At 41.8% G+C, this 18,067-nt stretch overlaps 1 protein-coding gene across 1 annotated transcript in view; it reads right to left on the reverse strand.

Annotated features, from left to right (window-relative positions):
- Window positions 1-3,130: 3,130 nt before the first annotated feature.
- Window positions 3,131-18,067, reverse strand: part of fbxo41 (F-box protein 41) — a gene marked incomplete at its 5' end in the record, with an annotated part of 31,602 nt that continues 16,665 nt past the window's right edge. Inside the window, 11 exons of the mRNA XM_079278509.1 lie at window positions 3,131-3,232; window positions 4,024-4,139; window positions 4,576-4,734; window positions 5,093-5,211; window positions 5,322-5,417; window positions 5,570-5,722; window positions 6,259-6,374; window positions 6,498-6,733; window positions 9,306-9,688; window positions 11,309-11,382; window positions 15,528-15,735. Of these exons, the coding sequence (XP_079134635.1) occupies window positions 3,170-3,232; window positions 4,024-4,139; window positions 4,576-4,734; window positions 5,093-5,211; window positions 5,322-5,417; window positions 5,570-5,722; window positions 6,259-6,374; window positions 6,498-6,733; window positions 9,306-9,688; window positions 11,309-11,382; window positions 15,528-15,735 (1,723 nt within the window). The 3' untranslated portion in view covers window positions 3,131-3,169. The remainder of the gene's footprint in view (window positions 3,233-4,023; window positions 4,140-4,575; window positions 4,735-5,092; window positions 5,212-5,321; window positions 5,418-5,569; window positions 5,723-6,258; window positions 6,375-6,497; window positions 6,734-9,305; window positions 9,689-11,308; window positions 11,383-15,527; window positions 15,736-18,067) is intronic.

Genomic DNA, 18,067 nt, shown 5'->3' on the forward strand with positions numbered 1-18,067 from the left:
TCACTGTTTAACTTGGAGTAAGAGAAAAGAGGCTAAATGTACAGTTCTGTTCAGTTATAGAAGCTCATCTGTAATCGCCGTATTTCCAAAATCTTCCTCCCATGAAACCGAACATGTAAGCGAACACTCGGTTTCATACCGCAACAGAAAACGCCGCCAGGCATCCCGCTGACAGAAAGCAGCCACGTTTCTGACTAAACCGAAGATTGACGTGTCGATAAAAGTGTTCAGGGAAAAAAAGTGCATCATATTTTGTCAAATACTGAGAAAGAGCTGAACATTAAAAACAACACTTTTATAATAAACATCTGAAATAACTTTTTTTTCTCACTAGTGCAACAACAGACTGGATCAAATAAAGAGAAACATTATTAACCTGCAGGCAATCAAAGCTCTTTAAACATCGAATAATTTTCTTGTCACAGTAGCAGAACAGTTAAGAAGGCAACTTAATGATTGATGCTCGAACACAAACATGCCAATATTATACACATCGCTCTTTTTTTATAGAAATAAATAGCTGAATTATCATCTTTATCCTCTTCTTAAATAATTTCCATCTCTATATGACTCTGATGCACATTTAATATAAAGTATCTAATACACAACTGCAATTTCAACACTACTGTTATACATAATATAATTCTCTATGTTTATCTTTCATTCAACTTTGGAGAGAAACTGCTTACAGAATGAAGACCTTAATATTATATAACATCAAATGTTTTCACTCTTTTTTTCTTTTCCTTTTTTACAAACAGTATGTACAGAGTAGCTGATAGCGAAGGCAGGATTGTCTAAAACTTAAATTCAACAAGTGCTTTGTGTTTTTCGCTATTGTGTTTTACACCTTTCCCACAAAAGAACGTCCCTCCAATGAATCAGTACCAGTATAGGACAATAATATGCAGTACTGAAGGAGTACAGAACAAGAAGAAATGAACATCCACAACTGTTCTCTCACATTCACCTGAAACATCATCACTACAATATGCAGCTACACAATTCCCCATCAACATGTTTGACAATAAAGCAGAGACCCCGAAACAGCAGCTCGCAGCTCGTCAGGGCCTTAAAAAGACAAACGCCTGCTCGGCTTTCACGGAAACGGTTCATCGTGCTCTGACGCACACTCCGCCCACGAAGGTTAACACGTGTTGTAAAGACAAATGAGGTGTGCAAGCAAAGAAAACGGTAAACATGTCTCAAGGTGATGATGTTCTACTCGAAGTGTGAATCATTTTTTCAACCTGTTTCAAAACTATGTGCATGTTTCCTTGAAAGCAAAGTGATTGTAAATGTCTAATAGGAGCTCCAGTGATTCAGTATTGCACTTTCATGTTTGGGGACTCATAAGAGACAGAAAAAAAGAAAATCAATGCAGCAGAGGCAGAAGAATCCTGACTTTTGGTCCCTAGTATGGGTCAAGTTTAAGAAATTGCCATTAATAGTCTTTTCTATGGACCGTATTTGTAAACGCATCTTTCCACATTTCTTTAGACTACACGCCCCCCAGCTGGTTATGATGCTTGCTGTGCTATACATTTGTAGTATCAAAGCTGAGAACAGCCTGATAACGTTCCAAGAATTATTTTCTCAGACTTGATAACGCTCCTTCAGAGCCAGAAGACAGTATTATTCCTTGTGAATAATAAACTGATCTTGATGTCTTAAGTTACCTGCAGCACAGAGGAGCGTACACTAAGTGTCACCACAGTATTGCTACTCATACTTCTTGAGACTGTCTGTGCCGTAGGCTAAACTACATTCTAGCCGTGAATCACACCAAATCAAATTCCTAATTTGAAGGTGATACTGAGGACGTGATCGCTTGGTTTTGAGTTCTGCACAAATAGTAAAAGGTGATACCTGTTCCTTGCTGCAAAGAGTACAATGTGTCAAATCTCACCAGCTGGCGGTTGGCTGTGTAAGTGCTTGGAAAAACCAGCAGAGGGAGCCACATGGTGTCAGTTGAAAAATATACACAAGGGGGGGGGGGGGGGGGGGGGGGGGGGCTCAGCCATGATGAGCACTACCAATAGGAATGGCACGGTTTAGTATGGTTAAGTATGAAAGTCACATGATATATAAACACTGAAACACCTGTATACACCTGGAGACCATGTTCCAGATGAAACTCAGCACCCTTATGCTCAGTAAGAGCTGCTTACACTCAAATCCAACTCCAATAATGTTAAGTTACATTTGAATTGAAGAGATTAACTTTCTGTACATGGTCCCTCTTCTCTCATGAATGGCACATTGGAGAAAACACTCACTGGAATGAGGACAGACACTGTTACAAATGGCACCAGTTTTTTGAGAGAAATGCATGATGGATCTGATGGATCGCTGCCATGCAATTGGCTAAGAAGACTGTCAAGGTATGCGTGTTACAGTGAGGCTGTCCTTGCTCTCTCCACTGTGCCTGGAGCTGGTGCAGCATGTTTCTCTCCTGGGTGGAAGCAGTAAGTGTTGAAAGTCGTCCAGTTTGAAGACACCGTAGCGCAGGGCAGGCAGGATGGAAAACCATTTTTTCTATCTTCAACACGCACGCAAACATAAAGCTCCTCTTAACCTCGAGCACTCAACATTTCTGGAGAAAAATGAATTTCTCTACAATTTCTTACTCCTGCCACCATTGTATGTACTTCTGTGGAAAGTATGTACGCTTTGCAATGTGCTCCTGCCCACGAGCCGTTGGTGTTGAAGGTAGTCTTGAGTATATGTCAAGCATTAATACAGCGCTGTCACCCGGCTCCAGACGTTTCAAGAAAGGGATCTGGCTCTGTGCGACAACACAATCCTTTTTTTGTGGTGAAAGCAGGAGAGGACTACGAAAGAGAAATGTGACAGTTGTGTTGTGTTATTTGAGTCTGTAAGCTCTAGGACAGGCGCTTCTTGTGATATATAGTGCCATCGTTTGTCCAAAGAAGCCTCCTGGCCAACATGAAGGAGTTATTGATTTCCCCTTACTGGAATAGTGTTAAGTTATGAGAGTATGCACATTGAGCCTCGGTCCTGGGTCATCATGGCGATCTTCTGTTGTTTCTGTCGGTGCTGCAGACTTTTTCAACCCCGTGGAGCGGGCTCAAAACAGCTGGGTCTTTTTGATTGACGGAGCCAAGATGGCGCCTCTCCAAGACTTGAAGAATCTGCACAAATGATGTTAGCAGAGACTGTCTGCTTTCACATGGAGGATTTTGGAGAAGCCGGGTCTCTTTTTCAGAGCCTGAAAGGAAAAGGATGGAAAGGATATCAGAATCTCATTTATTTTTTCCAAAATCCTCCTTTTCCCCCTGTTGTCTTCATACCTTTATGTTTCCTACCATTAGCAGAATTACAGAAAGCTATTAACAAACGGTAAAACATTGAGATGTAGCAGGTTAAGGATGACTTTAAGCTTCACCTTTAACTCCCCTTAAAAAAATAAATGGATGATTAAACATGAGAGGAGAACTCTGGCTTCCTTTTTACAGCAAACCTAAAGAGGGAGCGATAAAAATAAATTGTGGCTTTTGTAGAGCTTACATAACTGCTGTGAGCAACCGTGCCATCTTGAGTGTGACATATCCAAGAGGAACACACTGGAAACTGACTCATAAAAACAAAACATAAATAAAACCTGGGATTTCACAGCTTTTATATCTCTTGTTTGTGTGTGGTCAGCTATAAGCATGACCCAAGCCTCTCACAGTAAGCCTCTGCTCGAGTGAGTTAGCACTGGCGCATCCACAACCAATCATCACTGGGACTTCCAGGATTTGTATCAGCACGTCACCACTGTAGTGAATCAAAACCAGACAGGCCAGACAAGCCTAGGTGAGTCGGAACACTAGTCACAGTTCGTCACGTCCTGTCTACGGCTGCGAGGGCGTGGCTGGCCCACGGCCGAGCACCATACAGTAACTAGTGCCATCATAAAGTTGATGGCACGAATGGATCGGACGTTCGGAGTCTTCCCGAACTACCCTACGGACCGTCTGCTCCTGTGTGTGAGTAGTGGGTGACGTGTGCTGTCACCTGAAGCTTGTTAACCATCTCATCGAACAGTTTTCGAGCTTCAGGGCTGTTGGGGTCCTCGAAGTAGTCTTCTATACCAATCTGAACCACGACAGACTTCAGGTTGCGGCAAACACCTACATGAGCGGAAGGAGGATTTAGGATGGATTCATTATTTGGTGCTACTTTTCTTTCTCAGGGTCAACAGTGTGTTCTCATAATATAGTTGTACTTATATCTATGAAAAGCATTGATGATTACACTGTAGTTTTCTTTTTCTAAGTTATTCATGTGTTCTTAAATAGCCATAACAGCTAGAGCTGCCTGAATGTAACAGCAACCTACACTGTTTTAGTAGCATAACTTCAACAACAAATGTGTTTCGCCTGATGTTAACAATACCTCTATATCACAGAAATATTGCACTGTTCAGTACAGGTATTGCACACTTGCAGAACAGTCCTATGTGACCAGTATTAGTTACTAAATCAGAGCCACAATATTACAGTTAACAGTTGCATATTCTCAACAGGATCTTAGACAGTAAATCAGTGCAGCAGTATTCAAACTCACTGTTGAAGTGGAGCAGGGCTTTGGGGGTGACTGGTGTGGAAGTGAGCACCAGCATCTCCAGACCTTTCAAACCCTCTCTGCAAACCTCTGCTGCCACCTCCTGGTTGATTTCACTCACATGATCCAACTCCAGCACCTGGAGGCGCATGCAGTTCCTCGCTGGTGGTGGTGGGGGGGTTGAAGGGGGTGAATGGAGGTTAGGAAATACAGAGATAAGGAGATAGGGGAGTGTCGAGATAATAGAAAACAGCAAAGGTTACAGTCGTGCATAAAGGCTCGTTTTAAGTCTCAACCAATAGTGCTTAAAATGCAAATAAAGAATACAGGATTTACATCCAGGTATGACAATAATACTGTTTAATCATCTCTGTCCCCTTTCTGTTTCTGTATGTTAGATTGTGGTCGTGATTTAAAAAGCAGAGTGAGGAAGTTTGAGTACTGCATTAAGTATTGTAGCTAAAATCACTGAAAGTGATTAAACTACAAACTGAATGGTAGTTTTGTAAATCATATTTACCAAGCGAGGCCAGCCCCTGAATGCCACATCCAGCCCCGCCCACACCAAGAGCACGGAGGTGTGGCCAGCATCTTCCAATCGTCTGCAGGCATCGGTTACTGAAACGAGCCGGTTGTTGACTAAAAGAGACAAAATACAGTCCATGGTCATACATTCATTAAGCACTGATATCAGGACAGATAGAGTATTTGGTATTAATCGAAAGTAAGTATAATTCTTGGTCGATTACCATGGATGTAATGGCGCCACCTGTAGGGAGATGATGTCTCTACAACCTGCTCCAAGGGCCCAGATGACCTCCTGGCCAACTGGATCTGTGGCACTTCTGGAACACAATAAGTGTAATGTCACACAAATTGTGTTTCGATCACACACATGTCAACAGCACAATACTGAGTAGAGTCTTTTGGACTCATTCAAGCAAAGTCACTGAGGTTTGAACTGTAATGTTTGTGCCGAGATGGGACCTGGGTCTACCTGTAGGTTACAGCCTGCAGAGCTCGGCAGTAGCAGCTGGCCAGCCAAAGAGAGCGATCGGTCAGCAGGTTGGGGCAGTGTGAAATCTTCAGTATCAGAAGGTTGCTTCCTGTGGCCTTTAACAACGCCTCCAGACCTTCCTCCAGACAGCCACTTAGATGGGCACATGAGGGAAGGTCAACAGAAAAAGACGGAGACAGAGGGAGTAATTCTCCTGTCCTTCAGAACAGCACTTCTACCATTTATAGCACAAAACAAAATGTTCCTCCAGTGTTTGCAGTGACAGGAAGCAGCATGTCTGTTTCGTCAGAGCAGACTCGAGCTGCAATGGTACTCTGTCACCTTCACACAAAACATTTAGACATAAGCATCCTCACTTCTTCTGCTCAAATTAAACTTATACTCCCGTCTTCTTTCAAGAAATTAGAACTGATATTTTACATGCAGATTGAAATCCAACAGCACAAAAACATCAGCACTCAATCACTTATGTTTTGTCTTGTTGGCCTCCTCTCACCAATCACTGTTTAAGGAGTCATTTAGCACGTCACTCATTTCATTAGTTTGCAACGCAATTAACTTATCAAAGCAAAAATGATTCACGAGGCAGTAATAAGTAACCCAAAAGTGGTTTTTTTTTTGGAAACTGTGTGCGGATGTAATTTCCTGTGTCTATGTATGTGTCTTACCGCGTGCTTTTAACATACTCCTCCTTGGTTTCCTTCTTGCTCCGCTGTCTTGGTTTGAGGTTTTGCAGGATGAGGGAGTGCGTCTGAGTGCACCACTGAGACAATGTGCTCAGGAACTAAAGCAAGAATATTGGTAGATCAGTGAAGATCTTCATTATGCACAGCAAAGATGATGCACAACATGTTTGATAAATGCTACTGACTTATAGTCTTGCACACAGTACATGTTCACTATGCACCTTGGAAGAAATGCGAGCGTTCTCGAGCAGCACTCTGGTCCACACAGCTGGGTGACGAGCCACAAACTTCCAGTCTCGGCAGACCTCAGCAGCTCTCAGCAGGGTTTTAGTGTCCAGGTAGGTGAAGATACAGAAGAGAGCTGCGCGCATCTTCAGGATCTCTGGACTGATCACCTCGTTGGATCTGGACGGGCTCTTTTCATGGCGGCATGGCTTGTAGACCCCATCAGACCGACCTGTGGGAAGATAAAGGCTTTCAACCCCCTTTAATGTGGTGGTCCGCACAAGTTTTGGCCGTTAGACTGCTGCGTTGAATTTGGACAACATTTTCAAAGATGTATTACAATATGAAATACCGGACGGCTTTGGAAGTAGAAAGTTACCATATTTTTAAGGTTTCAGTATATTCTGATGCAAAATTAAAGGCTGAACACGAAGTTCAAATCCTTATTATTGTCCCCGAATATCTACACCGACCAATCCAGTCTTCACTTGGTCCACTGTGTAAACATGTCAGTTCTATCAGAAAGCCAGTGGTGATGTTTGACTTCATCCTCAGTTATGAATTCCATATAAGCAAAGCCATCCAATCTTGTCTCTACCATTTTAGGAATATTGCTACATCTCAGCTTTTTTAGTTTTTTATGATTTTATCTTTGCTTTTGGTCAAGGTACTTTGTAACAATGGTTAAAATTCATTCTGTCACATGGTGGCGCCAACCTTCAACAAGACACTCAATGAGATTACATAATTATTTTCTTCTCTCTATTGCTATCTATTGGCGAATACCACGTGTCCAATCCAAGTCTGTCTTATTCCTCCAAGCAAGATTGCTCCTAGATGACTCATTTCATCTTTGGCCTTGGAAGGCGTCTGCTCAAAACCATCAGGGCTATGAACCAATACTTACACTCTCGCTCTCTCTTCCTTTCTTTCTCTCTCACACTCACACCACCTACGCTCAAGACTGGCAAATGCACTAAAAAAGCCGAGCTGTGCGTTTACATGCTGAGAGAAAACTGTGTGCTTTGTAGATACATACCATCTGATAGAACCTGGCAGAGACTCTCCAAATAAGGAGAACTACGTCAGAGCAGAGGAATGCCAGTAACATGTTGAGTGTTACGTGAGAAAAAACCTTTGAGTTCATGGGGCAGTTTCTACCAATTTGTCATAGGGCTCTGGGCTGGCCCAGTTTCACTCTTTCCCAGACTGCATCAGTCCGACTGATATTTAGAAGAAACCCGACAGCAGGTGAAGGAAAATGGAGGGCAGCAGTGAGTTGAATGATTTTGGCAGCGCAGGAAGTTAACAGAGAGCTGCACAATCTGTGGTGGATCTGAAGAAATGAGCATGATTGGCCGTCTGACTTGGCGGCTCACTTGTAGAAGCAAAGCTTAGAGAGAAGGAACTGAGATGATACAACAGGCAAATAGCACTCTCGCCAATACAACAATGTTCTACCAAAGACACAAACATACAAAGAAATTGTATATCAGCAACAGCAATGTATGACTTGGTTTACTCAGTGGTGGTAAATAAAATAGTGTTGAGTTGTTCAAATGAAATGTACTATTCCCTTTCTTGTTGGTTAGTATTAGCTTGAAACTGCTGTTTTATGCAATGTTGAACAAATTAAATACTTTTTGTTTTGTTTTCTGATCAATGCGCCAGCAATTTGGACACATTTTGGTTATTTGTCACAAAATTATAAAAAAAGAAAAAAAATCACATATCCGAGTGCTCTCTTGCTTTCTAAAGCTACTGCAAGGAACTTTTATTTTGTTAGACTTTTGGCGGACGCTGTGGACAAAAGCAGTAGTGTTACGGAGCACCGGAGAAAAGCTCTAGTTTTACTGCAGCGGGGTCTGTCCTGGTTCTAGTTCTCCCGTGCCTCCATTCCCTGCAGCGGGCCCACCAATACAGCCTGGGCCTCCAACAGCATGGCGTCAGTGTTGGCTCGCTGCGAAATACAGGCGGAGTAGCGAGGCGAAGCTCTGCTCCTGGCACCCGAGGAGAAGCAGCTGCTGCCGGGCGTGGAGCTTCCTACCTTCCACTGGAGTTCAAATTGCACGTCGAAGGCGGCAACAAAGCCGGATCTGGGTCTGTCCGCAGTGGGCTGGTAGCTGACAGAGGACCGGCTGGAGTCTGAGCTGAAGGAGTTCTGGTGCGCCTGCATGCCGTTAATTATTTCGTCTGATTTCGCGGGGAATCTGACCCAATGGCAGGCATTAAGAATAACTATAAAAATAGTCGTCTCGCTGATGGTCTTGTTTACTTCTGTCGGTCATATAGAGGAATCAGCATTAAACTGAGACTTTTTCATAACCAGTTAAGAATTCCTTGCAGCGTTGTAATGTTACCAACTGGCTTTGTAGCTAGTTAAGTTAACTCAAGTTAATTTATACAGACCGAAATCAGAGGGCTGTAAAGCAACAAAAACATTTATGCTGGTGTTTGAGAAAGTTACTTCAGAGTTGAAGTAATTTTTCTTGAAGTGTTTACATTGTTGTGTCGACACACTGCAGCAGATATGGGGCCTCTTTTCTCAATGTTTACATGATATGCTCATGGCTGATCCACACTCAGTTAGAATGAGCTTTGGTCAGTGACCCAGCTCCAGCAACATTACAGCAGCTGCATCTCAACCTGACCTAGATCCCCATCAGTCACTGCTCTTATGGGAGTCATTTAAGGCCTTTGTTCTATGAACCCTGGCTCCCATGTGTCTGGATGTTTGATTGGAGAGTGTTTGACAGTGTGTATATTTCTAAAAAATAAAGAACTTCCCAGAGAGAAGTTACTACCTGTGTTAGGGCGATATCCTGCCCTGCCATGGTGAGGATAGGGAGGGGCAGACTGCTGGACTTCAGCCACAGCTCTCCTCTCGTGTTCCCACATCTCCACCTCAGACTCGGTGGTCCGGGAGCCCACGTCGGACACGTCTCCTTCCTCGCCTTCGGTGCTGTTTCTGTAAGGTCGCCGCTGCCAGTTCTGGATAGCCTGTTTACGAAGACCCCAGTTCCTCGATCCTCCACATCCTGGAGAGCGCTCGTAACCCCCCTCACCCAGCCGGCACTGCGTGTGATAGTACTGAGCCTCGGGACAGTCCTCCATGGGATGCATCTCCACGCTGTCACTGTCGTAACCTCCAGAGCCCTGTGAGACGGACTTGATCCGCCCTGATGCTCTGCAGAAAAAGAGAAGAAACTGTACTCTAAATAATGATGTTTTGATTATTTTTAAATAGGATACTCAAATAGTAAAAAAAAAAAACTGTAATAATCAATATGGAATATGTAAGCCAAGCTAACCGGCTGCCATCCATTGCTTCATATTAGGGCCCCAAAAAATCAGGCCTGACCCTACATGAACCTCGTTAGCCCAACCCGAGCCCGAAACACGGCAGCAGTTTTGGGCCCGAGCCCGATGGCATTATATATTATAGCCCGACCCAACCCGAACCCAGCACCTGCGTTAGGCCGATATCCTGCCCTGCCATGGTGAGGATAGGGAGGGGCAGACTGCTGGACTCTACATTGCAAAAATTGCAAACTCTACATCATATTAAACAAACAAATGAGAGTGGTATTGATCTTCTCATCTCACCATTGGCAAGAAAGCAAATCAGTGTATTTCACAAAATGTGTTCATCTATTCATGATGCGCCATCAGCTCTGCTTTTAACCAACAAGCCAAATGTGTGTGTTTGAAGTGGTCTGCTCGTACTATTTTTAATTTAGAAAAAGCAAAACATCTTTTCTAAATCCTTTGGTGACCTGTTCACTTGATCCCTCTGATTATTAGTGTCTGAGACTTCAGTTCCTTCAGCACAGAGTATCACCCTTAAAAGTCCACTGAGGAGAACTGTATCATTGGCATCAATTCATTTGACTGTACTGGAAGCAATTCTGAACCAATTCAACCACAAATAGGTACCATAGGGGATGCACAGAAGATGAGATGCATGTCATACAACAAGTGTGAATTTAGATTATGTAAAATCAAAACAGAGCTGCGTGTTTATGGTTTCAACCATCTAAACTGGGTCAATGACACAACTGTGGTTCATTACAGTTTAATGAGCTGGTTGTAAAGCAGTAACCTGATAAAAACTGCTTAAGTGTTTTGTCAACATTAAATCAACAGCAAGATGTAATGACATGATCCCAATCATGAGAAGCTCATGATTAGATGAATTAATGATTTCAGGGGGTGTATCCAGAATGGCAATTAGCATCCGAGAGAAAATATAAAAAGGCTCAAAACTCATTGGAAGAAATGAGATAAGCTGTTTGGAATTGAATGGAAGCTGATAAAAAAAAACTTAATTGTTATCGAATATTAGCAAAAATAATTTTTCTGTCAATCAAAGAATAGATTAATCTAGTGATCTAATAATTGTTTTAGCATTAAGTGTTCCGTATTTTTTTTAAGCTCAACTAATCTGGGAATAACAAAAAACATACAAAGAGCCACAAGTCAAACAGGTTGTATCCATGGCACTTCCACAGTTTCCATTGTTTTTCTGAGTTACTGTAACTGCAACTGCAACTGCTGTACTTGCAAACATTTATACACAGGACTGACGTGTTACACCCCGAAGGCCAGGGGCAGCGAGCACAGTCGATGGTGGTTCAAAGCTCTGCGGCTCCAGGGGTTCTGTTATATTTCTACACAACAGCTCTCACAAGGTGCACTACAGTTGTACCATTAAACCCCTTCATGGCACAGCGGTGTTCGGATGCATTACATTTCAGAGGTGTCAAATCATGTGTAAGTGTGCAATAGGAGCAGTGTGCTGACTTACCCTGTGCTGGGGGACGAACGTCGGTCCGACACTTGGTACATGCCTCTTGTGCTCCCAGAGTTGCTGGAGTTTCTCTGGAGAGACACAAACATGCAGAAAGAAAAGTGCCATCAGTAATAATTACACAGCAGCCGTAAGCTTCCTGAGACATTCCCCAGGCTTACGTGTATTCCTTAGTAAGCTCCTGGAGAGTGGATGGTAGCGTTGATATTTATGACTTTCAGATAAGTGTGGAAATTACAAGTTTCATGACATATTCAGGTGTTTGCATTTCTAAAATATAATACAAAACAATACACTTCAAACTATATCATGAGAGGAACAGTATTTCATTTTGAAGCAGTTGCCACAGTTAGTTAGCTCTGCAATAGAAATAAAGACTGCTTGACAAAGACAATCAAATCAAACAGTAAATAAAATCCAAAAGTAGCCTTCTGCTGTTATCATGGGAAGCTTCTCTAAAGCTCAGCTCGAACAAATAATCAAAATTCATATTAAAGACATTTTCTGTATGGTTCAGTAGCACAGTTTCATCTCACTTCAGTTTACAGATTTGAGCATGTGCATTATAATGACGAGTGACAGCATCAGGATAAAATCAAGAACATTAAAAGGACAAATCCTTTCCCAACACAATAAGAATAAATGATGATCAGTCGTAGATGACAGCTTGTTGAGATTATTGTGATCATTTCCTGAGGGTGGCACAAAAGAAAAGCTCAAGAAGTAACGGAATGGGTTGATTTTCTGTGGAGCAGTAGCGTAATGAGTACATTTCATCAAGTCATTCTATTGTGATAATTCTCATTCTTAAAATGAAATGTTTGGATCTACAGCACCATTAAACAGCATTTTAGAAATGGAAAAAATAACCTAAAGAATACAAATATTTGAAATAATGGAATAAATTGATTAAATATGATGCTCTCAATCAAACATATTGACTGATTCAGCCCTGGAGAGTTTTAAGAGTTATTTTATGTGTGCATGTGTATATGTTTGCGCACGATCATACTAGCCTACTTTTTTATTCTTTATCTTGTTATTGTAATTATTGTCTTTCATTTTTAATTTCTTCTACTTTAATACCGTTATTATATTTTCCTTATCAAATATATAAACATTGTAGGAAGTATGTCCTGCAATAAAATAATTAAAAAAACTAAAAAAACAGTGACCATTTGGGACCATGAATGGCCAGAACAAATTCCATCAAAATCCTTTTCAACTGGCCCCTCCCCCACATATCAATCTTGTGTCCAAAGTTGACAAATTGTCCTTAAGGTGGAAGTACAGGAAGGGCTGTAGACTGTCTAAAATGTAAAAGGGTTCACCCTTTGTGGAGCATGAATCTGCTCAATAAATGTTACACCAAACATAAAATTTATTTTATTTTGCCAAATAGTGATGCTACAGGGGGTCACCAAAGTCATTAGGAATCATCCACTGGGGATCATGAATATCCATGAAAATCCTTCATGGCAATCTGGCCAGTAGTAGTCCAGACATTTTGCTCTTGACAAAATGATTGGATGGACAGATTGACTGACTGACCAATCCTTACTCTAGCAACACAAAAAACCTTCTGCTTCTTTCCTATTCCTAAATATTTGGCTGTGGCTCTGAAGGCAGGTGAGCTTTTTTTAAGTGTATTTGATGGTGAGTGTGCAGCCTGACTCTCACTCTCTCTATTTACCTGAGAGCAAAATCCTCCTAGTCACTCATGTGCCTGTGCATTGAAGTATGTAGTGTGTAGTGTTTTGTGTGTGTGAAGTAGTACAGAACTGTGCGTACCAGACTGGCGACGTGCCACAGAGGGATAATGTGCACAAACACAGACACTGTCACTCCCTCTCTCTCTCTCTTTCTTTCTGCTTCTACTCACACAGCTTGTTTCTGGCCTAGTGCCAGTGAAAATGGACCATGGAGGAAACAGCCAAACACCATCCGTGGCTCTCATTCCTGGCCAGCCTGCAGTGAAAGCACAACAGGGACAAATCTCCCAGAAATGGATGGAACCCAATCCATTCAGCAGAGGCTAAAACTCCAATCTGGTGACCTAAGTCTGGTCTTAAACTGGAGTAGTTCTCTATTTCTCCCTCTTTGTTGTCTCTCTGTTAAATGCCCAGAAGCTTATAAAATACTACGATCAAATCAAAGCTATCGCCACCGTCCGCTTCCTGTGAAGAAAGCATTAGATTCAGCTTGAGTAGAATGAGAGAGTGAGCAGGAGAGAAGCGATCCATCGCTTCTCTCGCTGTCAGTCCTAAAATACCTCTGTGGCTCTAAAAACCTGTCTCCTAGGAGATAAGGGCGACCTCGCTGATGTCGTGACAGAGAGACGGAGAGTGAGGTTGTGAGGGTGGTTGGGTGACATCGCCGGGCTTCCCTTGACAGAGTAACAAGGTGCCAACTAGTCTGTGTCTCCACACTTGTACTTGTCATCTTGATTATTCACAGTCCCACAGTAAACTGACGGATGTCTAAATCCGAAGAGAGGACTTCTAAATATAAGCAGCAGTGTTTTGGGTCAATCACAGGTCGGATGGTTGAGAAAAAAAAGTACATTTCATTTTAAAATGTATCCGACTAAATCGTGGTTGCTAGAAAAATGCCATAAAACGTTTTCAGACGTCTTTGCAACAGGTTAATGTTCTCATTTCTCTCAGGCAGATATGAGAAACATTACTTCTGATTCAAAATCATGTTGGAACCTCAAACCAGAGCAAGAGCTGGTTTCCATGGTAGCACACAGATCAGTGCAATGAAACAGGTCGCCCCATTTTCAAGAGGTGTTGGATAATTTGAATAAGTGACATTTTTAAGAACTGCTTTCACATTTTCATCATCGTGTAATAAGACAAAAGAAGAGGGGGGGGGGGGGAAATGCCACAATGGACGCTGTAGAGACTGAGAGCAAAGGGCTGATGTCAAGTTTCCGGAGCACGAGGAAGCTTTTAATGCTCTCTGGTCAGCATGTTGTCTGCTGCAGAGCTTCAGTACTTCTACTGTTTTGATGCTTAATGCAAAGCAGACAGAGATTTGAGCCTCTAATTTCACTCCGTTACAACCATAAGACCACACTTTATGATCCCATGACGGATGAGCAACACATTACAAAACAGAATCCTGTAGATACGTACAAATGTACCTTTTGTCTGGGGCTGTTTGGGTTAGGGAATCTTACATGAAAAGCAACATATAATAGTGTGCTTCTGCTTAGGTGTTCTTAACTGTTTTAACATGACAGGTCTTGTGCACAAACTAAAGTCAGGTTTATAAAGAGATGTAATGCAATTTTGGGGGACCTCAATGCTATCAGGCTGAGACGATTACTCAAGTAGTAATTTCATTACAAAAAACTATTGATGCAAATTCTTTGTATTGTGCCTTTGTTCAATTTACAAAAAGATATTTACAAACACACACTCTTCTTGTAGATTTTGAGGTGATTTTAGTTTACTGAATTTCACCTGCTGGTGTATGAAAACATGGGAAAGTCCTGGACAGTTACTGTAGAAGAAGAAACCATTTTTATTATCATATACATATACACGAAATTTGACGACTGCATTTGACCCATCCCTGTATATAGGGAGCAGTGGGCTGCCATTGATTGGCGCCCGGGGAGCCATGGGTTCAGTGTATTGCTCAGGTACACTTCGACACGTGACACGTCCCAGTCGGGGATCGAACCTGACTGGGCACTGATCGAACTTCAGCACTATAAAGAAGAATAGACTTGTCGTCTCGGTCATCTCAAAGTCTATTATGTGTTCGACCCGTGGTGCATTACAGAGACATTACTCAATATAATCAATGCTAATGCACTGTCCAACAGCAAAAAAAACAGCTCTGTCAGAGAGCTGGGAGTAGCATTGTGAGGAGCCTTTGGTGGCAAAACAAAAATGACAAATAACAGCATCACAGTGTTATGAAATAAAAGTCAAGCTGTCTGATTTATTATAACAATTCAAATGTGCCACAAAGTTAAACCTAAAACAGCTCATTTGATTTGAAAAGCGCATTTTTTAATTGCTGTCTGTATTATTGTGCAGTTCAATGTGATCAGTATCTATTTGTAAATCATATATATTGTATTATGAGAGTCTTAAAACAGGAAATGTCTTGAATGTCATCAATTCAGTCAAGTCTAATCTGAAATCTGATCTCACGGTGCATTTTGCAGAAGATACATGTTAATGCATGATTTCCTCACCTGGCGTCCGTTGCCCTTTGAGGCCTGGAGGCTGCAGCGTCCCAGGCTGCCGTTCGGTGTGGTGCCACAGCTGCTGATGATCTGCAGCTGTTTTTCGGCGCGATCCGCTCGGTCCAGCAGCTCCTCGATGAACTGCTGCAGCCGCACCTTGGCATTGGCTTCACGTGCCGCCGTCTCCTGAAGGAACTGGTCAATCTGGGCGACTTCCCTGAAGGCAGAGAGGAGAAGGGCAATGTCAATGTGACATTCTTTAAATTCGGGGGTATGCTCTGTCTCATGAAGGGGGAAATTACAGATCTGCTGAACCTAGCTTGTAGTGAAAACAACGTACATGTTCAGCTTAAACGATTGCTGCAACACACTTTAAAAAAACAAAAAAAAAATCGATCTTACATTCACAGAATATGCCATTCTGTCCGTTTTGAGACTACACACGATGAGGCTTGGTGACAGAGTATACACAAAACCAACGCACATGGAGGAAGAGGGAGAGAAGAGGAATAGAGGGTGAGAGAGCAGCTGTATATTTATACCGCTGCAGGCACAGCAGGGCCAAGTTCCCGTCATTTTAAGGGACAGTGTGTTACTCAGATACTGAGGCAAACAAACCAGGAATTCAGACAGTGTTAGTAGTTGGTTGCAGCCTGGAGGCACACTGTAATGTTTCTAGCATTCCCTGCAGTGATTTTGTTCAGTGTCATCTGAAAAAATGATGACGGCCATGCGTATGGTCTGGTGATCCTAAATGTTCAGATGTGGTTTGTCAGATTATATTAACTCAAGACATTTAAACTTGGATTATGAATTCCACAAGCATTCCCTAATGTTCAGTATGAGCAGTCTCTGCATTAGTGGGAACTGGCCTTGACTTGGTGTATGTCCAAGTTAAACCAAAAAATGTCAATGCAACATGTTCTACCTCAGTGACACGATGAAAAAACACAGAAATTCAAAGCCACCTCTGTCCTCATACAGCTCTGTTGATTCTTTCAACCTGCAATAACTGATTATTTTTAGCCACTTGGAGGCAGCAGAAACAAGTTTTGTCATGTATGCGTTTGTATCCACATGGCAAATTTAAATTCAATATTCATCCCCCTTTTAGCTCCGTTTTTGGTCTCTACAAACTCCTGAAGGGAATATCTGTCTTTTCAGCTGACATACACTTAACTACGTCCACCAGCTAGTCGCTTACTGTGTCTGTCTGCCGTTTGGTGCTGAGCGGGTAGTGTACATTGGGTTTATCACAGCTTTGCTTGCTGAAAGCAACTCTATGAGAGCAGTCAGAGTGAAGGTAGACAGCTAACAATGAGCTGAAATTCACTATAAATCTCAGTAAAGCTGAGGGGAGCTGCAAATTGTCACATTGCCCCTTGTCACATTGTTTTCACATTGTCTTATATATGATGTTATTAAAAAATATGTTATTGCCTCTTTCACAAATCGTCTTAAGGGCTACAACTGACAATCATTTTTAGTTTCTGTTGTTGTATGTTTGTTGTTCATTTTTGGATTAATTCATGAATAATTCATTCAGTAAATGCTCATGAAAAATGCCTGCCATTATCTCAGAGACCAAGGTGATGTCTTACCTTTTTTGGTCCAAGCAAGAGTTCAAAACTCAAAGATCAACACAATAAACAACAAGACAAAGCAGCTACTCACATTTGAGAAGCTGGAACGATCACTTTGTTATTTTTTTGCTTGATACAGACAGTGAATCAATTATCCAAATTGTTCTTTAATATTTTTTTGTATATCTATTGATAATAATTGTTTGTGTAATGTACTACTTCTCACATTCAGAGAAACCTTTTTATATCTGAATAACCACCCGGCCCAATAGCCCACATCCCCCTTACAGAACTTTCCTTTTCATGCCTGTCTCCATATGGGACTTTTACAACTCCCAGAAGCTTTCTTTGTGTTTGTGTCCTTATAAACAGCATGCATCTTTACTGTCTAAGCAATGCAGTCAGGAGAACTTAACAAGACAATTCAGACATCTGACCTTGACAAAGCCAAATGAATCATTTAAAGGTTCAGACCATCACTGCTGACAGAAAATGGGGACATACAATCTTTGTCCCGCAGTTTAAAATGGTTCAAGCTCATGAAATAAGGCAAGCTGCTCATCAGGATGGATACTTTTACATTCCACGGATGTCAAACATCCAGTACTACTGCCCATTACACAACCCAGAATCCATTAAAAAAACAGGAACAGCGCTCACAGTGAATATTCTTAAAATTTGGGGCATTCTCTGATAAAAATAGTTTGCCATCTGGCTCAGTTAACGTTTCTTATCCTCAGGCAAAGATGACAAAAAACATCACTCCAAAATGAGTCAAGGTGTTTGACTGCAGGGTAGAAATGAAAGCACATGTGCTATCAAATGTGTGAGTGAACAATCAGTGAATCAGTAAATTATATCAAAATTAAGTGGCCATTACTTCTCTTCTGTGATCAATATACTGTTTGGAGTAAGTATCTTGGTAATTGCCCATAATGTGAGATTACATGATTTTTATCTACTTAG

Source organism: Melanostigma gelatinosum, assembly GCF_949748355.1.
Source record: "Melanostigma gelatinosum genome assembly, chromosome: 11".
Lineage (NCBI taxonomy): Eukaryota > Metazoa > Chordata > Actinopteri > Perciformes > Zoarcidae > Melanostigma > Melanostigma gelatinosum.